Genomic DNA, 22,356 nt, shown 5'->3' on the forward strand with positions numbered 1-22,356 from the left:
TAACTGGAGTAAGCGTGTACTGTAGCTAATGAATTTTGAAATAAATATTGTCAGCAAGTCCATCTTTTGTATGTTTTAAAATGATCGGAAGTTTGTATAGTTGGATAGGCACTGTTTTTCTGAGTATCACGTTGTTGAAGGCTACAGGATTTTATCTGAACCTGTTGGGAAAATATTTGATCCATCAGTTGGCTTTAAAAACAAAAAATAGACATCATTGCTCTCTAAAAGTCTGAAGAAATCTTCTTTTGTGGCACTGGTGGAACATCTGTGGCCTTTAAGGAGGAAATGTTTTTGTTTGCATTAAGTTAGTTGAGGACTGATGTCAGCATAGGTAATTCGGCTGGACTCATCTTACCCTCTCTGTGGATACCTTAAGTGGCCTCTTTCTGTATCTCAGAGGAGCCACTTTCTCCTCTCCCATTAACACAGCTCTAAGTGTATTTTAAACATTTTTAAACGGGAGCAGAATCGTAGCTCGTATGTAAAAGGTGAACATAAACCAGAATTAATGTATATAAATCCCGGGGAAAAAGGCTCATGAAAATTCTGCAAAATAACTTCAGAGAACGCCAGTTGTTTTTAGTGGTTTCTCATTGTTTTACTGGCAGGATATATGAGATTATTAAAATAATTTACTTACTGATGCCAAGAAAAAAAGTCTTAGAGGTTGGGTTTTTTTCCTTTTGCTTTCTTTTTTTTTCTTAGATGGAATGAATGGGATGGATGAGAGCAAAAAGCGGGATATAGAAAGGTTTGCTTGGTGAGAGACTGACTGCATGTCAGTGGGAGTAAACATCGCTGCTCTTGTTTCAGTAGGTTGTAGGAAGAAAAAATAGGACTAATTAAATAAGCTAGTTGTCTTGTGAAAATGAACAAACTGATGATGGAATCGCAGGCACATAGTGACACCACCAAAACAACTGGCAAGTAAGATGCTAGGATGCAGAGTTTGCTCAAGTTGGAGGCAAAGTGAAACAGCAGTGACTGGAGAGCTACAAGGGGTCTGGCAGAGAAACCGCTGGAGTGCCGGTGCAAAACAGAAACCCAGACTAGTGCTGCTGAGCTGAGCAGAGCTGGTCAGCTGTTTCTTGACAGTTGACAGAGATCAAGGAAAGTTAAATGCCAGTTTGGATGAATTCTTTTCTACGTAGAACCTTTTTAACATGGTAGAGTCTTTGACCATGAAGTATTTAAAATAATTGGAAATGGATTGTGACAATCAAATCCTGTGTTCAGTTTTGGGCCCCTCACAACAAGAAGGACCTTGAGGTGCTGGAGCGTGTCCAGAGAAGGGCGACGGAGCTGGTGAGGGGTCTGGAGCACAAGTCTGATGAGGAGCGGCTGAGGGAGCTGGGGTTGTTCCGTCTGGAGAAGAGGAGGTGAGGGGAGACCTCATCGCTCTCTACAACTGCCTGAGAGGGGGTTGTGGGGAGGTGGGTGTTGGTCTCTTCTCCCAAGTGACAAGTGACAGGACAAGAGGAAATGGCCTCAAGTTGCACCAGGGGAGGTTCAGGCTGGATATGAGGAAAAATGTCTTTCCTGAGAGAGCGGTGAAGCAGTGGCAGAGGCTGCCCAGGGAGGTGGTGGAGTCACCATCCCTGGAGGGGTTCAAGGACCGTGTGGCCGTGGCATTGCGGGACATGGTTTAGTGGGCATGGTGGGGTTGGGGTGGTGGTTGGACTTGATGATCTTACAGGTCTTTTCCAACCTCTGTGATTCTGTGAACTGTAATGCCAGAGGAAGGAAGGGTGCTGGGAACAGAGCCGGCAGTGTCCTGCGCAGGTTGGGTGTGCTGCCTGGGGCGTGCTCCAGAAGGCGAGGACTGCTAACGGTATGACGCATTAGAGCGCTTGCCAGTGCCTGGAGTTAAGGTGTTCTTGAAGGAGCCATGTAGGAAACCCATCCCACCCTATAGCTCCTCAGATGAAGCTTTCCTCTGCTGTGGTAGGGATTTGGTTTATAGGAAAACACGAAGATACTGGAAGTGTAGGTGGGATTGCAAAGTAAAGAGGAAAGCTCCCAGCAGGGCTGGCAAAACATGGGGGGATCAGAAGACTGGAAGTGCAAGTGGGAATTAAAAGTAAAAAAATTGTGCAGAACTATTTCATTGTAATATTAACTGTATGAAGGGTTTTGAATCCAGGGCATCAAAGAGAGAAAGGCATATGAGGGGAATGGAAGGATGTAGTGCCCGAAAAGGAGAGGTGGGAGCTGGCAGAGGGTTCACAGGACTGCAGCCCTGTTCAGCTCTTTGATCAACCAGTCTTTTTAGATTGGCAATTTTTTTTTTACTTCATTTTTTAAAACCATAGGCATACATGGTTTTTTAACTGGCTGTTTGTAACAGTCTGGATTTTCTGTATCAGCTGAGAAAGGAAAATTGCTACCCTTAAACCACTTGGGTGCGATGGAGGCTGAGCGGGAGCATTTCCTAAAGCTCGGGGGTTACCAAGCGTAATCACAGTTAACGCTCCGAGGGTGTGTTAATGGGTTCCAGCTTAAAACAGTGAAAACCTCTTAATGGAAAACCTCAAGCAATAAACAAAATAATAAATATATGTGCCTTAAAATTGGGATTGTTAGGCTTGCAGTTTGAGAGCTGGTTGTAGCGGTGAGATGGTTGGGTTGGTGTAGCAGTGCGTGGTGGGTTTTAGGGTGGCACAGCAGACGTACGTGTGCACCGACGCTGCGGGGCTGTGCCATGCTTGTCCTCAGGTGTTTCGTGGAGATAAACCCCATGCTGTTTCTGAATATTACTCTTGCTGGCAACATTTCAGGGAACTTCAAAAAAGCAAATAAGGTACAAGGTTACTGACAAGCTGTAAAACCAAGGACAGAAAACTTGCTTACACAGCTCATAAAAGGACAGACTGTTCCCTTGGAGGCTGATGCTTCTACTGTGTCCAGACTAGATCGATCGGTTGTAAACATCCATATGGGGACCTAGGAAAACTGATGAACAACTTTGCCATCAAGGAGTATCAAATAAAGAATGAAGCAAAACTTCTGCTTCCTTATTGCCCATTTTCCTTCCATTAATTTGAATTTGTAACGGACACTATACACTGGGAGAATTACGCAGACTGTGCTTCCTTTAGTAATTTGGTTTCTGATGATGAGTCCTTCGGTCAGTGCCCTCATTGCACTCATTGCAGGATGTTTCTGAATATGTTTAATAAACATGCCATTTACTGCTGGTTGAAACATGATGGTGAAGCTTCTTTGACACGTAGAAAAAAGATAATTCATAGGACTTGTGTCCATCTGTCAAGACTATTTTGCAAATTCGTGTTGTCTATGCCTTTTCAGCATGTGTTTTTCAGATATCCAAACTGTACCAGGAAACACTGGTATTTATCTTCAAAACTTGTGGCGCAGAGGCACAGGTGTGGCTTTTCCATAGGGGAAAGATGCCAGCAAATCCAAAAGTAAGTCACATAGGAAATAGAGCACGAAGAGCATGGTCCCTGTGCCGAAAGAGGTTCTTCTGATTCCTTTCCTGGAAAGAATGGGGAATAGAAAGACAAAAGTCTCAGTTTAGCCCTCCTACGACATAATTTCACTTATGACATCTGTGGTTGCCTTTCTCTCTATATAAACTCTGCAATGACTTTTCTATAGTCTTAATTTTTAGCAAAACCTTCCTGGGGAGCATGTAAAGGAAAGTTGTCCTCAGGCTAACAGTCATTTTTAGTGTGCTTCTCAAGAGTTGATTGGTGGTCATCTCGTCAAAGCTCACGTAATTTGCTCTGTTGTACGGGGCATGTGCAATCTTAAAAATCTGTTAGACCAAAATTAGCTTTTAATTTAATTCCCGAGTATTCTGTGTGACTCGACTGCTGAGAGTAAATGGTGTTTACGTAGGAAGTAAATGTCACTGCAGACGTGCTCTACTTGGGACTGCAGAAAGGGTCTGTTAGTGTGTGAAATATACCATGTATCAGCGTTTTTACTCCAATTAATTTCAATTACAGACATAAGACTTGGAGGAAGCTGGCAAATCACTTCTTGTATAGCATGTGTTGCCATAGGTAGAGATAGAAATACTACTACAGAGCTAAATTAATTTCGAAAATGAGTGTTAGTTGGGAAGTCTCTCTGTTACAGACACGTGTCCCAGCAGCATGGCAATTTTTGTTGTCTTGCCTGCATCTTTGGTTATCAGACACCTCAAACTGGATGTCTTGAAAATTAGATGCTTTCAAATGAGATCAAATGAAATACAATTCAGTCTACTGCACTGGATAGCTTGAAAATTATGTGTAAAAGTTCAGTGTAGTCATAATTATTGCAAAGTGTTTTGTGGCTATGGAGGAAAAGTACTGCCCCATTGTAAATTTGGGGTGGTTTTGGTGATGAAAGTGTAGTGAAGTAATAAAACTGAAGATTGTTACTTTTCTGTTATCCAAGAGGAAATGAGCTGGACGTTGGCTGGTTGGTTCACTTCCGATTATTCATCAGATGCAGAAAAAGCTGAACGACCCCTGAGATTTTGCTAATTGTGCAGCAGTGTCAGTTGTCAAAGTTGGCACCAACGTGGCCCTTTTTGGAAAGGGAGCTTAGATGAGATTATCTAGCACCCTGTCCAATCACGTCTTGAAAACCTCTGGTGATGGGGACTCTACCGTGTTCCTCTGGAGGTTGTTCCAGTGATTGATTGTTCTCATGGTAAAAAAAGTCTGTCGTATCACGATGAAACCTCTCCTCATGAGATCTGTACCCGTTGCCCTTTGTCTTCTCCATGTGGCTGCTTGTGAAGAAAGAGCCTCCATCCTCTTTGTAGCTGCCCTTTAAGTACTGGAATACCATGATGAGGTCCCCTTGAGTCTTCTTTTCTGCAGGGAGAAGAGACCTAACTCCTTGAGGCTTTCCTCACGGGGCACGTTCTCCAGCCCTTTAATCATCTTTGTGGCCCTGCTTTGGACCCTCTTCAGTCTGTCCACGTCCTTTTTTTGAATTGTAGGGACCAGAACTGGACACGGTACTCCAGGTATGGCCTGACAAGCTCTGAGCAGGATGATCATGTCTCTATCTCTGCTAGTAATGCTCCCCTGCAGATGCAGCCCAAGATCTGATTTGCCTTCATTGCTGCAGTGGCACACTGACTCGGATTTAGTTTATTGTCTACCAGTACCCCCAGGCACCTTTGGGCAAGGCTGCTCCTCAGTCACACAGATCCCAGCCTGCGCTGGGCTCTTTGGGTGTGCCATCCCGGGTGCGGGACCTTGCACTCGACCTTGTTAAACTTCATACAGTTCTTGCTAGGGGACTGTCGGAAACCTCAGCGGTCTGGGAGAAATCACCACGTCATAGCTCTGCCCTCGTTACCAAACTCGTATTAGGAAGTTGGTAATTCTATATTAGACCAAGATGTCCTGATTGCATGTTTAAAAAAACCATTCAAATCAAATACTCTTTGCAAGTATACCTTGTTGAAAAATAGAAAGGTAGAGCTGGGCTCTGGGGAGCGGTCCAGCCCACCAAACCTTCTGCTTTTAGGTGTAATCCTGAGTTACTGCTGTCAGCTTACTGCGTGCTGTTCCTTCATTCTTTTCTCATACAAACTGTTTGCAATAAATAAAATAATTTATTGAGATGCATTGTATGTTTGGAATGGTTAATTAGGAAATCAATAATTTTGGAATACTGGGTGTATAGTTTTTCTTTATTTGAAAAATGTACTGGCTGTTAGAGTATAAGTTGCTTGTGGCTGAAGTTTATAGCTCTTCTGCTGTATTACTTGGTTCTCACCAGTTCTTTGGTGCTTCTTTCGTCTTTAGCCATCGATAGCTGATAATTTTAGCTAGCCAAAGTACGTCTATACTGGTTCAGGTCAAGGGTCCGTGTGGCCCCATACATGTCCCCTGGTGTCACGCAGAGCACCGTTGAGCAGATTCCCCTGGGACACCTTCGGGCAGCGGTGGATGCTGTAGGGTCTGTGTCCTCTCCTTGTTCCTCCCTCCCCATTTGGATTCTTTGTCTCCCACACACAACCTCCCTGGGTTTCATCCCTTACCCCTGACATCCACTGGTTTCTCCACACTCTTCCCAAGGACCACCCTTTTTTGCCAAGGATGCCGAAGGACAAATATGAGCGGAGATTCTTCTCTCCCGCACTTCATTGCTTTTACAGTGTCCCATTGCTGCATTTTTATGTCCCTCTGCTTCGTCCAGCTGTTCAGAGCAGCAGTGCTGCTCCCAGCTCTGCTGCTCCGGCTCTGCCTCTCCGTTCAAACCTATAAATCAGTCTCTCGATGCAATTTGTCTTCTACAACATGTGTGAGACTTGAGCGTTCTTTCTGTCCGGATAGGACAAAAAGCACTCATGCATACTGCTCTTCATCGTTTTCTTTTCTTTTTTAATGTGAGAGTTTCTGCATTGTATTGTGTAACAGGAGAAAGGACAGGTTTGGGGTTTGCAGAGGTTTTTGGGGTTTCTCTGGTTGAGTTGTGTTTTCGGACTTCGGGGGTTTCTGTGGTTTCGCAGTAGGAGTGCTGCTGCCCCTTGCTTCACTGCTGGATGGCTGCACCCACGAGATGGATAGCAAAAGCCCAGCTCCTGGTGCGCCCCGTGGAATCTTCACCTCGTGGGTGTTTTCAAGGTTGCTGAGGGTAGAGTTTAGGATTTTGTGCATGTCGTTTTTATTAATTGTTACTCAGAACCGGCTTTTACACTCTCACGTCCTCTGCCCTCCCCTGCCCTCTCCCCAGCATTGCCGCTCGTGAGCCGGCCTCGGCTGTGTCCCCGCGAGCGGCACAGGGTGGACCCCATGTACCACCTTCAGAAATCTCACGTACGTTTAACAAAAAGCAGTCCAGGCTGCTGTTGCTTCTGGGTTTGTGTGGCAGGACAGACCGATGCTATCATTAGGATGAGCTTCTGAAGGATTTAGTGGTTTTTCTTCCCTTTTCTCCTATTGCAATTTGCAACATCTCTTTAAAAATTCCCTTGTTGATTCAGGGTTTTTTTGGTGTAATCACCGACTGTATTTTCCTGACTGTCTGGGAGGGCAGAGCTGGAGGTGGCTGTGCAGACCGTAACTTCTATTTTCTTAACTTCCTTTCACGTACAGCTCTGAACCGCAGTATGGCATTTCGGCAGGGGGTTTGGTGCTAAATATCCCTTTGTTGGGAAAGGTCAGTCAGAAGGATGTGCTGGCACCGATGCAGGGACTGGCTGTGCCAGCACGTCGGACGCACTCGAATGCGGATTCCAGATTATCCCTTCTTGTGGAAAAAACGTAATTGTTATCGTGGCAAGTGAGTAGTCTGCTTCTGTGTTGAGTGTTTATCAGAATCTCACGGGTGTTCGGGGTTTTCCCGTCTGTGGCTGCCGGGGCACACAGCTAGCCAGAAGGTAACGCAGGTATATACATCTGCGTCTGAAAGCCTCTAGTGTGGACATAGGTGAATGTTGCTGTTTTGTGCTTCTTTCCCTATGTTTTATGCTTCTTTCCCTAACAAGTAATTTTTCAAGATACTGGTGCAATTGCAAGGCCGGTTTCTAAGTTTCTCCCACAAAAAAATCATAGTCAAATAATAAATGAACATTATTCACCAACAGTTAAGACAATGTTATAGCACTTTCGGCAACTTCACAACCACATCCAGCAGGTCCTTCCTGTGACCGCTGTCATGTTGTTACAGGGACACCCTGCCCATGTATTGCTGCTTAGGGAGCTCTGAAAGAAAGAACAATTGGTTTGGGTAATAAAAACAACACACAAAAGACAGAAGCTGTGATTTATTTTGGGAGATTGAGTAGAGTGGCAAGCAGCACTTTAAAGGTCACTTGTCTCAAATAAACCTTATCTCTCTCTCAAATTTAAAGAGATATTGCAGTGTTTCCTTGCATCTAACCTGCATTAAATGCCTTTTACAAGAACATATTGCAGAGTCCAGCAGGAGCATCGTACGTGCCCGTGTGCTTTATAGGTGATGGACGCAACTGGGAGTGCTGGCAGGGGGAACAAGGATCAGTTGTGATTAATGAGTTGATAAGAAATATTCCTTTGGGGAGGCTGGTAGTGTTCTGCGTTGGTCTTCAATGTGTATTTGTGAAAATGGCATACAAAGTACATACACAACTTCTTTTATCTTGAGAGCCACGTCTTGTTCCAGCAGTACTTCTCAACCTGGGTATATAGAATAGCCTTCATTACAAGAATCTCAAAATTTAAACTAAATTAGGGAAGAAAAACTGTATGTGGCAGTGTGTATGTCTGTGTGTGTCACTGTCTTTGAGCCGGAATGGGCTTCAATAGCACCGGTTTTCGGTAGAGAGCCGGCATCTGCCCTTGCTCTCCTGGGAAATCCCCCAGAATCGGTTCTGCTCTTGGTTCTGCTCCTTCTTTTCCTGGAGCAGTTTTGAAAGTTTGAAAACCACCATGAATCTGGGTAGCGGGGAGCTTAAATTAGATTTCCTTGTGTCTGTATTATCACAGTCAGCGTGGGACTTGCTCATGGACGGAAAGAAATCTGACTGAAGCTCAACTCGGAGCCGGTTATTGGAATAGGGAGGTTATAAAGATGGGATCACGCTGAGGAGTTTGCAGCAAAACTGTTGTCTTGTTAAGCTAGGGGTAATGAATTTATACGGGTTGATTTGTTCCGTAATTTACTAAAACTCCTGGATCTTTCAGTTACACTGACCTCCAGCGTATCAGAGACTGCCAGCAGCCCTGCCTAGTCATTTGCTAGCAAGTCCTGGCTTGCTGCTGGATGCCGTCCTCCCTGGCAAACGATGCGCTGACCTTGCTCGTACGTGCCTTTATATCTTTTCGCGTGGACGATAGCACTGCGGTGCGTCTGCAGAGGAGCCGGCTGACGTGTGAAACTCCAGGGAGCAGAGGAGCGGTGTCGCCCTGCGGCACAGGCTGCTCCGGCTGCCGCTGAACGCTGTGACGGAGGCAGCGGATGGGGAAAGGCAGGGCAACCCCCTCCATCAGCACCGTGGTCGGCATCGTGGGGGGCTTAACTGATGTCCAAATCGCCGCAGGCTTTAAGGAAGCTAGTGTAACACTTTCTGCCTCGTGTCCATTAGTAGATGGATAGCGCTTTGCTGTATGTGGCACAAAACTGTGTACTGTAGACGTTACTCATTGGGATTTTAAAAGTACCCAGCTAGTGCTCCAGACCAGAATTAAATCTCAACTCTTCCAACTTTGCTTTTATACTTTGCTGTTGAAGAGGTCATATCTTGGCGTACATCAGCCCTTACAGCGTGTGCTGACAGATAGCGAGCGTAGCTTTTGGCCACTGGATTGAATTTTGTCAGCTGAGTGGTTTGACCTTTTTTTGCTGTTCTCCAATCCTGAAAATAGATTTTTTTTTTTAGCCTGTAAAACTTTTTGGTGGCTAAACATAGGCTTCAAAGTGTTGGGTTGCCTTTGTATTTGGATCAAGTTCGCTATTTTATACCTACTGCTCGGAGGTTTTTTTTTTAATGGGAGCTTGTGAGAGTTTAGCAGTCTTTTGCTTGTCAAACCTTCTCCTTTTCCAAATACATGTGAACATAGATATTAATTTACAGGTTGGATGTTTTATACTTTCTTTTTGTAAATAAATTGTACACAAAACTAGAATAATGTAAATATTAGGATAGTGAAAAATAGTTTTGTAGTCTTCCATTTCCTAGAGTTACTTTGCAAGTAACAGAGCCCATCGGATGGTCGGTTTTGAGTAGTAATTGCCGATGGGAATGTCATTGGGAATTACAGGTGACACAAAATCCCCCATATTCCTCGTAACAATTCTGGTAATCAAAATTACGTTTCACGTGTCAGAGGTGCTCTCAACTGTTTGTTTTTTTTCCTGGGAGTGGGGAAGGTTTGGAGAGGCCTGCAGTGCTGCTTACCCTTTCAAAAAATAACGCGAACAAGTATTTGGTGAAGTGCTTCTCTTGTGTGCCCTTCAAAAAATGGACGTAAAAACGTGATTCCACGTGAAGATCTGGTTTCCGTGTCTCATAAGTTTAGTCAGTATGTACAAAATTGATGTTGGATCAACAACATCGATACAATACTATTTTAATTTGTAGGACCAAATATCTAGCGGCTGACATGACTGTGTGGAATTTAGTTTGTTCTACAGAAGAAACCTTTTCATTTTAGTGGCGATACTTGGTGCTGTCAGAGTAGTTTTGGACTTTTTCTGCATCAGAACTTTTTTTTAAGGAATAGTATATAATTTTATCATTTATAAATGGTAAAAAGTATATACATGTTATCATTTTATCATATAATCTGATTCTTTGATTCTGTGACACAATGCTGTTTCCATATAGTTGAGTGTAAATTTAAAAAATATTAGAAATATATGTGGCAGAAAATAAATGACCAGCTGAATTAAAGGACTGGTTATTTTACAGTATTCCATGTGGCTTTGATTCTTCAAAAGCTTGCTACTGACTTTTTTTTTCAATAGAAAGAACACATTTGTGGGCTTCAATCATGCACTAAAATTTATATATCTATATATGTGTGCTCATTTACAGACAGATTTATAGAACAGAAGTACTGTTGTACATACCTGTCCCAAGAACGCATAATATTCTTCCTGTGTGCTCATTTTCTTAAAGAAAATTCAAAGCATTTTGCGGACCAAACCTTGTGTTTAGATTACAGTACTTTTTGTTCTGTATTGATGTTTTCTAAAGGTTATTCTCGAGCTAAGGGGTGAATTGAATTTACGAACAGGAATCCTGCTTCACGCTGGATTGCAGCATAAGCTAATGTTTAAGACCGTGGGCTGTTTGGCCGGCATCACCTGTCTGTCATCTTAGGTGCTCTTAATCCGGTCGGCGTATGTCGGTTAGGGGTAAGGAGGCTAGAGCTTTGTTTTGCAGAAAGGTGCCTTGTTTTCTATCAGTCGTATAAAATCGGAGTGTGACTGGGCAAGCTTAGTCTAAATTAGCTTTTTCTCAAAATGTACGTCAAGTTTTACAGGTGGATGTTCAAATGTGTAACAAAAGTTTTATGAATAACTTTGTCTTCAAATCAGGCTTATACATCTTGTTTTCCTTTCTTTTTCCTGCCTTCCCCCAACTCCATTTTATTTCCAGCTTCCAGCTGATCTTACCAAGATGCATCTTACCGACAATCCTCATCCTCAGGTGACTCACGTCCCTTCAAGCCAGTCGGGATGTAGCATTGCCAGTGATTCTGGGAGCAGCAGCCTCTCTGATATTTATCAGGTAATATTGCATTTGTTTCTTATTTTTCCTTCCTTGATGTTAAACAGTCTATAAACAAACCCAGTGGCCCTTTATCCAAGACTTGCCCTCTTGATGCTTCTGCCTGTCCCTGTGTTGCTCGTGCGACTTGCCACCTCCACAGCCACACAGAAGTGAAATGAACTTTTTGTTGCTTTTCACACTTTATATACCAACAAGGGTGCTGTGGCTTTTAAAAGTTACGTTTGACGATTTATGGGATCATTTTCCTTCTTTCTGAAATGGAACAAATTTCAGGGAATCATTCTTGTGTTTCAAATACCTTCCTTGATTATTTGGATTTATTGTTAATAACAGATGTTCTGCAAACAAAAGCATGGGAATAAACACACTCTCTGCGCTAATTGACTGCAGAAATTCTAGTGTTGCTTGCTGAGAATAGAAGTTGTCTGAAATCCAGAGATAGCTTTCATTTGTTTACAGATAATAATCAGTTACGTGTCTCATGTCAAATTGCAGAGCTAGTTTCAAGGCGGTTTTTGTTCTGGTTGATGAGGGTGCTCATCTTGGGTTTGTCTTGACCAGTGATTTCACAGCGTTTCCACCTGGAAGTTGAAATCTGACTGCGACACTGAGTATACAGCAACTCTTGAGCCCGATGTAGGTGTAACTGGATTTTCAACACCCGTTCCCTTTCCTTGGGTACTGCCCGGGTCCTGTTTCTGTACTGGAAACAGATTAGGGATATAGCTATTTACAGCTAAGTATTGCTAGGTCACTTCAAAAATAAGGCATTAAAAGCAAAAATCCTTTTAGAACTTTTAAGTGTCTCTAAACCTTTTTGTCCTATTTAATCTGTTACCTTACTACTACTTTAGATTTGCTTGCTGCCAGCTAGGTCAGGAGTCGCCTGCATCCCTGAGAGAGCCTTTTCAAAATGCTTTGTGACTTCTCTGATTTCTGAGAGGCAATGCGGGAAGACGTTGTTCTGTATCTTGATTTTTTTTTTTTCTTTTTTTTTTTTTTTAATTTTCTGAGTCAACAGAACTGGTCTAATTAGTCAGAGTCGCCAGAACTAGTCTGTGTATTGTACCTTAACGTCTCACGTATTAGGATGCTGATGGGCAGTTTTCCTGACTGACCGTCGTCTGCCTGCCTGTCTATCTGAGTAGTTTGGAGAGGTTGCTCTAAGTATATATTAATATATATATTAATAATATATTAAAGTATGTAAGTATATACTTATACTTTTCTAAGTAATTATTAAAATATATTATTGATAACAAAAATGTCATTCTAGTAATGAGTGAATACTCTATCATGTGTGGTTAATTGCATTTGAAATGCCGTATGTCTACTCTTTGGAAAATGCCAAAAGAGTATAATTGCCAAACAAATAAGAATTTTCTAAATAACAGAAATAATGAAGCAGCATATTTATATGCACTGGAGCAAATACATTTCACCACTGTTTATTTTTGTACCCTAAGGAATTATTAATTTATTAATATGAAAGTGACTGCAGATTTTCTATTCGTTTCGAGGAGCGAGGCCCTTTCACGTAGGACTCTCCTGTTCAGTGACATCAGCCCCTCTGGTTCCGTGTCCTGCAGGCAACCTCTAAACTTTGCTGAGAATTTCCAGCCAGGGTGATGGCCGAGGCAGGTTACCGCTGTTAGACTCATGTGAGATCTTCCAAGATAATATTACAGCAATGTACGATCGTAGCTACAGTGTCATTAATCCTGAAATATAGCATTGGAGAATCAAGCATTCGATAAAGTGTGGGTGAAGATAAGATGTGCAACAGTCATGTCACGGGGAGGGGGAAAACCCCAACAACCCACTGGGTTTTTTTTGTTCTTATTGTTTTAGTGACTTTTCTGTACGTTGTTCTCGTATGCATAATGTGCAAATAGTAACCTGTTGAAAGATGCTGGGTATCTTACGGGCTTTATTGCAGTAGCTGTAACAGTTTTGGAGAAGTCTCTTATTGTTTGTCACATGGTTATAAGTGCATGGATAGATATTGTGTAATAACGTCATGGCACGGTATTTAACATAGCATTGTATTGCAGTGACACATCGATATAGACACATTCTGAAATTGGAAAGAAAAAGAAAAGTGTTTCCCCCAATAGTCATTGTGATATTATGAAGGCAGAGAATCTCTTTGATATGCTGTTGTCGTGGTTTAACGCCAGCCGGCAACTAAGCACCACCCAGCCGCTCGCTCGCTCCCCCCCGCCCCAGCGGGATGGGGGAGAGAATCGGAAAAGTAAAAGTGAGAAAGCTCGTGGGTTGAGATAAGAACAGTTTAATAAATGAAATGAAATAAAATAATAATAATGATGATAATGGTAATAATGATAAAATTGTAATGAAAAGGAAAATAGCAGCAGCAGCAACAACAACAAAATAAAACCCAAGAGAGACAAGTGATGCAAATGAAAGCAGTTGCTCACCACCCTCCGACCGATGCCCAGCCTGTCCCCAAGCAGCGGTCCCCCGGCCAGCTTCCCCCTGGTTTATGTACCAAGCATGATGACATACGGTCTGGAATACCCCTTTGGTCACTGGGGTCAGCTGTCCTGGCTGTGTCCCCTCCCAGCTCCTTGTGCCCCCCCAGGGAGGGCCTTGGCGCTGTGTCAGCCCTGCTCAGCCATAGCTCAAAACATCCCTGAGTGTCACCACTGTTTTCAGCACCAATCCGAAACTCAGCCCCATGCTGGTTCCGAGGAAGAAGATGAACTCTATCCCAGCCAAAACCAGCACAACAATAAACCTGCATTTTGAGTATGACGTATTGGCTCAGTAGCTGAAAGCATTTTTGGTACATTAAAATACAGGTTTTTGTAAAGTATTTGGAAAGTGATGCTTTGCGCTTGCAGTCAGCTTCATATCTATTACCTGCCAAAGTCTCTAGAAGTATCATTAATGTCAGCAGAGGAAGAGCGTTTTTGAATAATTTTGATTAATGTAGCCTTGGAATGACCTTTTGAATTAATGGTATCTTAACATTAATTTTGACACTAAGTAGTGCAAACATAATTCCAGCATAGGAAAATACCATTACAATAGTAGAACGAAAGAATGAAACAATTTTTTTATTGAGATTTGGAAAGGGTTTCCGTTCATCTGTATACGCTATATCCACTGATAGTGTTGAAATGAGGTTTTGCTTGGTCCAGCTGCTTCTCGGCCCAGGATGTTAGAGAGGAAATGATGAACATAAAGCTGAAGGTGAGATCAGCATAAATGGAGTCCTGCCTGGAAGCACTGTTGTGAACATACTGTATTAAACCCTCGGTTAATTGCAGAAACTTAGGAAAAGAAATGTATGAAGGTATTTTTCTCCCTCCTACTGTACCGTTGCTGCTCCCTGTTGGAGCATTCAGTCCTTATGTCCAGATGCGTGTATTGCAAAGTTCAGCTTGCTTGGAATACTGCAGAACAGTTGTTCTTCTGTCCGACTGTAGACCTTTTTTTTTTTTTTATATATAGAAAAAAAAAGTTATTCCCTACAATTTTTAAAACAACTTCTTTAATTTGCTTGAAGTGGATTTTTTAAAATTTTTTTTAAAATTTCTTTCATGCAAGCCTTTCCTGACGGTATGCTTAGTTTCAGAGCTATGGTGTTTGGACAGCAGTAGTGGAAGCTGTGTGGTTATGCATACAGAAGTTGAAATGAGGGATTATAACATCTGCGAACAGCTGCTTTGACCTGTAATAGCTATCCTCAGGGAAAATTAATTCAACAGGTATTACAGAGTGAAAACATCTTTCTTTGCCCTTTCTCGGGACAGTCTTTAAGGCGGCCAGCCGTGGTAACAAAGGTAATCCCGACCGTATCTCTAGATGTGGGTGGGTAGGGTCTCACTTCTCCTATAATGAATTAATTGCCTGTATCGATGGCTTGCAGTGCTGTTCTCTTAACAACCAACAAATTTGCATCTATTTCTTCTTATCTCTTTATTTCTGTCAGTGGTGTGCTTAAAGTTTCTCTCTCTCTTGTTTTTTTAAAAAATCCTTTCATTTATCACTTTGACAGTATATGCTATTTGTGGGCAGCAACATTATTGCCCAGCAATAATCCCAGTTGTGGTTAAGGTTTTGATATTAAAATGGATTATCTATAAAATACGCATTAGGGAGTGGGCCTTACTGAGGGTTTTTCTATCAATTCTGAAAAAAGACTCGGACGTTTTTCCCCTGATAGAATTGACATGAGGGGAGGGGGGAAAAAACCCCTCGCTCTTAATAGCAGGTTGCATCAGGAGTCGTGAGTACTAACATACGCTATTATATGGAGTCATTCCAGCACAGGAAATCTCTTACGTGAGGCATATTTAATACTTTTTTTCTGTCAGCGTATGCTTCTGATACACATTGTAGTGTAATACATATCATTATCATTATCACCAAAACTTTGCAAGGGCTAATTCTTACGTCTTTGGCTTCCAAAGCGTGGGCCAGCGTACAGGACAGCTCCATGATCAGCATTTGGCAAGCATAGCTGAAACATGTTCACTGGTGAAACTTGCAGCGCTATATATAGAGTAATAATAGTGTGATTTTTAAAATAGCGAACAAATGTTTTGACAGTAAACTGGTGTTAACTTTCCAGATGATCTACGTGACACACTCCACTTGAGTCTGTTCCTGCTGCCTTCTCAATAGATATTCTTGCCCGATAGACCCAATCGTGAAAACCCATATTTGTGTAAGATTTGAGGATTGCAGCTTCTGGTTTCATTTTGTAAATGAGTAGTTCATAAATGTTTCCGTTAAGAATGATTTTGATATTTGATAATGGAAACAGCTGGGGCATCGTGCTTGGGGAGAGCAGCTACTTCTGCAGACAGCTTTACGAGCAAAACCCTTCTTGTTCCTTCCAGCGCTGCCTGACCTGCCAGCGTTTGTCAACCATCTGCATATAATCTTTGAAACACAGTTGGAGGACCATCTCTTATTTCATAGCTTGATCAAATTATAACTTAATTATCAAGAAACGAGAAGATTTGGTTATTGTCCTATGTAGGATATACAATGAAAATTTTAAAGAATCGCTTTTCTGTAGAACCTGTAGCCTCGGTTTTGTTATCTTAGCTTGAGGTTATCAAAGTGGGAATTAGTACTGCAGTCTGTCTTACTCTGCCTGGCACAGTTGATATACATTGTGGCTGTTTAGATGAAGAAATGCTAGAATAGTCCTTGAATAAAATGCTGTACTGATCATGTGCTGCTGAGACTCTCCAAGCACAATTTGCACTTGGGCTTAATTCCAAAACTGTTAATGTGAGCTACATAAGCCAGTAAAGTGATGTAATGTAAAACAGATTTAACCCTATATATGTTGTTACCCTCCTCTGAAAGAAATATTTATGTTAAATCATTTAAGCCTTATTTATTAGGTTTGCTGGCTCATTATTAAAATGAGGCCACGCTCAAAGGTCCAAGGTTATATCTAAAACCTGGTATTTTTCTGTCTAGTGAAAGAAGGAAACGCTGCTCATCTGGGGCTTGCACAGCCGAGCGTGTAGGGAGATGGATGCAGTGCAGTCTGCTGCGATTAAATCCCTTAAAATGAGTGTTGTATTTTCTGAGGCAAGGAAGGCAGGAGACCAGCCTGGCTGAGTAAGGACCTCCTGGTCAAACTAAGGCGCAAGAAGGAAATGCGTACAGTGGAACCAGGGACGCGTATCCTGGGAGGAATATAGGGATGCTGCCGGGACATGTGGGGTTGGGATCAGGAGAGGTAAGGCACGGCTGGAGCTGGATTCGGCAAGGGATGTGAAGAACAACAAGAAGGGCTTCTACAGGTCCGTTGGTCAGAAAAAGATGTACTCCTCTTCTCCCCACAAATTATAGAGGAGAACTAGTGACATGGAGAAGGCTCAACAATTCTTTTTGCCTCAGTTTTCGCTGGTAGTCACTCTTCCCACATCTCTCCAGTCCCTGAACCTCAAGGCAGGGACTGGGGAAATAAAGTCTTTCCCATGGTGAGAGAAGATCAGGTCTGAGACCACCTGAACGTACACAATTCTGTGGGACCCAAGGAGAGCTGTCCTGAGGGAGTTGGCTGATGTTGTTGCTCGGGCACTCTCCACCTTATTTGAAAAGTCCTGGCAGTGAGGTGACGTCCCCAGTGACTGGAGAAAAGGGAATAAGACTCCAGGGAGACCTTTCAGTACTTGAAGGGGTCTTGTGAGAAAGGCTTTTTACCAGGGTCTGTAGTGACAGGATAAGGGGCAACGGTTTTAAACTGGAAGAGGGTAGATTTAGCTTGGATGTAAGGAAGAAATTTTCTACAGTGAGGGTGCTGAGACACTGGAACAGGTTGCCCAGAGAAGTTGTGGCTGCCCCATCACTGGAAGTGTTCAAAGTCAGGTTGGACAGGACCCCATCCTTTACTTTGGAGGTTTTGTGAACATGCAGAGTATTTAATGCGTTACCTTGTCAGTGTTTTTATAAAATCTCAAGGATTTCTTTTAAAGTGAAAGTGAATATTGTAAATGTGTTCATTTAAAAAAAAAAGTAAACTCCATTTTCTGCTAGTCTGTATATAATTTCTCAGTAACACGTCTTGTTCAAATTTTTCAGTTTGAACAGAAAAATGATTTGCATGCTGGCTTAAACTAAAAAAAAGTGATTGAGAAACTACTCTGTGGAAGTTGAAAATTTGAAACTACTTTTTTTTTGCCTTCCATCTGTTTGGAAAGTTATTTTCATGCAATTACATCATTTAAACTTTACATAAGGAATTATTGCAAATGTTTCCTATGTGATTCTGCTTTTTGTTGCCAGTATTGCATTCTCTTTCACCGTTGCTTCATGCGTCTGCTCAGTGTGATGTCTATATTGCCATCTATTGACGACAGTAGAAACGTGTCTACGGGCATTGGGTAACCAGTGGTGTTACTGAATTATATTATTATTTTGTTAATAATGCAGACTCTCGAATTGTGAAAAAACGTTTTGTTTACATGAATTCGTAAGAAGAAGTAAATGCTATAAAATGAGAATCAGCCAATAGAGGAAAGAATAGTCATCCTTATCTCCCGCCCCCAATTTATATACTCCACCAGACATACTCGCTCTATGCCAGGATTTAAATGCATGTTACAATACCAAAATTAAAAACGAGATCAAATCCCGTTCATTTGAGCCATTCAGTCTGCTTTGTTTTTTCCTGTGTTGCACAGTTAATATTGATGGGTTTCTATTGCCTGTAGTTCACTGGAGGTGGGGAGGGATAGAAGTAAAGACAGAGAACAAACATCCCATACGTTAATTTTGTTTTCAGAACTTGTGATCGTAATGCCTGTAGCATGGCGTTGCTTTATGCCAGTGGTATGTATTTGTGCCATCCTGTAACTGTAGATTTCGGGGTGGTTTTTCTCAGTGTTCAGAAAGGGAGCTATTAAAATTTCTAGTTTGAATTGCTAGTCACAGAATTTCTTTTTGTTGTATTAGCCACCTAAGGCCATAAAGCATTAAACTGAAGACACTGAACTCTTTGTCTGATGGATGTTTTCTTTGTAGGCTACAGAAAGTGAGATGGGAGATGTTGATTTAACTGGTCTTCCAGAAGCACCTGTAGACTCTGAAGATGAAGAAGAGGAGGAGGATGAAGATATTGACAGAACTTCAGATCCGCTTCTAGGGCGAGATGTTGTACGAGAGTGCCTTGAGAAAGAGCCTGCAGATAAAACTGATGATGATATTGGTGAGGAGGAAAAAAAAATATCTTTATGTAAAACTATATCAAATAACATCTGTAAGAGAAGCATATCTGAAAACTGTTTAATGAGTTAATGCTAAATGTATGTCCTCATAATTACGAATGATGCCTTCCAGAGATCACTTTGCTCTAGTGACTCTGTTAATTGAATGATGGCTCCTCTTACTGTCTGAGAGAGTATTTGTTCTGAGAAATTAAGTATTTTAAAAAACAGTCTTTGAGATGCTTAAGATGTTAAGTGTTACAGTCATTGTGTGTGTTGATATAAGAGAGGGATAGGTAGCAAGGTAATTTTGACTGCCTGAAACTGTTGAATTAGTTATTAAATGTCAAAGAGAATATACTATTACTGCAGTATAGATTTACGTAATTGTAAACTGGAAAACATTTAAGATTAAAATAATTTACTGCAGTGTTTAACTAGAGATTGGCATTAGTTTAATAGTAAAATTTGTGTTATGCTATACTTCAGATTGCTTCTCTAAACACTGGAGAATCATTTCATGCTCCTATTAAGCTTATAATTATTGTACTGTAAGGGTATTTTTAATTTTTTCTAAACGTTTGAAGCGGAAATGCTTTTGCACTCTAGCCAGACTGCTGCTGTAAGAGTCAATCAAAACATGATCAAGGCTGTAGAGCTGGGTTCTGGTTGTTGATAACAAAATGCACATTGGGCTCATTTAGGCACAGGCACTAATGGGGATTGTAACACCAATGGAGCGATTTTTTTTTTTTTTTTTTTTTCCCCCCCCATGAATTTAACTGAGATTTAATACACCTGTGGAGAGTAAGGTATCTAGGGAACCCCTGGGCCTTGCAGTCTTCATACCAATGTTTCCTTTGTCTAACAGAGCAATTGTTGGAATTTATGCATCAACTCCCTGCCTTTGCAAACATGACTATGTCTGTGAGAAGAGAACTTTGCTCAGTGATGATATTTGAAGTAGTAGAGCAAGCAGGAGCCATCATACTTGAAGACGGCCAAGAAGTAAGTTACTGCTTACAACACAATTTGGGTGCTATAGGCAGTAGGTTAGCAGGGGCATCTGGGGGCGAAGGGCTGGAAGATCTGTTTCCTGTCTCCACGCCTCTCCCACACCTGAAAGTTAGAGAATTCTTCTCTCACCATGACCCGTATCCAAAATCCCCAAACCTTAGCCCATCCCTTTGGGAAATTCTGCCTGTGTATTACTATCTTGTTCAAGACTTTACCGTGGCCAAGTATAGACATAAACCAGCATTCAGTACGTTGTTATCAGGTAAGTGCTAACATCTGGGGGAGTTTATTTCAAAGATTATTTGTGGCATAGAAGAATGCACCATTTCCTTTGGTAAAATAACTCTCTTCTTATAATATAGTTTTTCTTAAACACTAACGTGGAGAGGTATCCTTGCCCAACAACATAGGTCTTACAACATAAATGTCTAAATTAGGAGCAGTTTCCATACATATTCAGTGGGAGAAGACAGATGTTCGAATTAGTCAGTGGTCAGGCTCCCAACATCAGGACTCTGAAACACTATCTTGAAATCGCTCTCTGTCCTTGGATCAAGACATCTGGAGTGGCCAGAGCAGGTCATCCCTCCAAGAGGACTAGGTAGGCTCTCGTCTCTGGTAGTGACCGATTGGGTACCCAGGGGAAGAGTGTTCTTTCTCACTAAACGGTATAAATAATTGTAGCAATTAGCTCACTGATTAAAAAAGCAATCTATTCATCAGCATTCCTCCCTACTGAATTAGTTCTGAAATGAATGAAGAATACTGAAAAGCATTCTGGTTTCAGTCATCTTTATTGCTTGCCTTAGAGTGCGCATTTTTAGTGAATTAAATGTTGCAAAATTGTGGTGGCAACAAACTGGAGACTGCAAGAATAAGCCTTTCTGAGATAAGAGCATTGGAACAGCTTAGAAAAGTTGTTGAATTAGCTTCACTTTTTAAATTTGTTTTTTACTTCCTCTAGCTCGATTCTTGGTATGTTATTTTAAACGGCACAGTGGAAATCAGCTATCCTGATGGGAAGAGTGAGAGTCTCTGTATGGGAAATAGTTTTGGAATTACTCCCTCTCTGGACAAACAATACATGAATGGAGTGGTCAGAACCAAAGTAGATGATTGTCAGGTAAGACTACAATTCTGTACGACTACCTCGCATTTTTAAGCATCTAATAAAAGAAAACAGACTACTTTAATCTTAGGCATGATCTTTATTCCAGGAGCAGAAAAAAAGAGGTTGGTATTTTATGGATCAAGGGGTCTGCTGATGTTGAGTTAGTTGTACACTCTTTAGTAGCTGGGATTTATTTCACGCTGGTTGGTATCAAGTGCTGTGCTATTGTGATTGTGTCAAAGCAGCCCAGAGATGGGGATACGCTCATGTTCTGGATATTTATTAACAATTCTGTGTTGTATGGGGGCAGTTTGTGTGTATAGCCCAGCAAGACTACTGGAGGATTCTGAACCACGTGGAAAAAAACACTCATAAAGTGGAGGAGGAAGGAGAAATTGTTATGGTAAAGGAGCACAGAGAGCTGGATCGCAGTGGAACCAGAAAAGGACACATAGTTATCAAGGTGAATTTCTTTCTATGCTTTCCATTGATCTATTAAACCTTTATTTACTAGTACATAAATACAATTTTGGTTTGATTCGAGAACACGTTCTCAGTTTTGCCTGTCTCAGCTCAAAAAAACTGATTGGGAGGAATTTATATTATTTTACGGATTTACTTCCATCTCCCTTTTAATAAAGTTAGACCTCTTCAGCACATACATTGAGTTTTGTATTGGGAACACGCTTTACGCATCTTTATGACCTGGTTTTTGTAATCTGGAAGAGGAACTTAAACTGTTTATTAAAAATAAAATCAAGGGAAGTTACTAATTGTTTTAGCCAGGTATCACCTATGCAAAACATTTCGGCTGAGAGAGGCGTGAAGATTTGATTTAAACATGTTAGTGTGTTTTCTCCTGAGTTTGCCATAACTGAAATTTGAAAAGGGAGTATACTGTTCACATGGTTTTATGTTAAGATACTCTCTAGGGAGAGGTAGTGGTGAGAGGTATCAGTTATTTTTTGCATTTAATTTTTAAGGCAACACCTGAGCGACTCATCATGCACTTAATAGAAGAACATTCTATTGTGGATCCAACCTACATCGAAGATTTCCTTTTAACGTACAGAACGTTTCTAACGAGCCCCCTGGAAGTTGGAAATAAACTCTTGGAGTGGTTCACAGTGGACAGCCTCAGGGATAAGGTTGGTTTGAGTCTGAAATTAGTATTTTTGGTGAAAATGTCTCCGAACTGATTCTTTTTTGTGTTGCTGATAAATTAGGATTATGCTCCAGCTATTTTACATGAGCTATTTTAAAGCAAAGTATTTTTCACTAGTATCAAGAAAGGATTCTCCAGAGTGGTTGGTGTATGCATATAG

The 22,356-nt window shown here is 41.6% G+C and overlaps 1 protein-coding gene across 1 annotated transcript in view; it reads left to right on the plus strand.

Moving 5' to 3' along the window:
- Window positions 1-22,356, plus strand: part of RAPGEF6 (Rap guanine nucleotide exchange factor 6) — a 106,306-nt gene that overhangs the window by 73,149 nt on the left and 10,801 nt on the right. Inside the window, exons 7-12 of the mRNA XM_059825276.1 lie at window positions 11,066-11,197; window positions 18,722-18,905; window positions 19,775-19,911; window positions 20,885-21,043; window positions 21,342-21,494; window positions 22,015-22,179. Of these exons, the coding sequence (XP_059681259.1) occupies window positions 11,066-11,197; window positions 18,722-18,905; window positions 19,775-19,911; window positions 20,885-21,043; window positions 21,342-21,494; window positions 22,015-22,179 (930 nt within the window). The remainder of the gene's footprint in view (window positions 1-11,065; window positions 11,198-18,721; window positions 18,906-19,774; window positions 19,912-20,884; window positions 21,044-21,341; window positions 21,495-22,014; window positions 22,180-22,356) is intronic.

The sequence above is a fragment of the Gavia stellata genome, chromosome 16, assembly GCF_030936135.1.
Source record: "Gavia stellata isolate bGavSte3 chromosome 16, bGavSte3.hap2, whole genome shotgun sequence".
Lineage (NCBI taxonomy): Eukaryota > Metazoa > Chordata > Aves > Gaviiformes > Gaviidae > Gavia > Gavia stellata.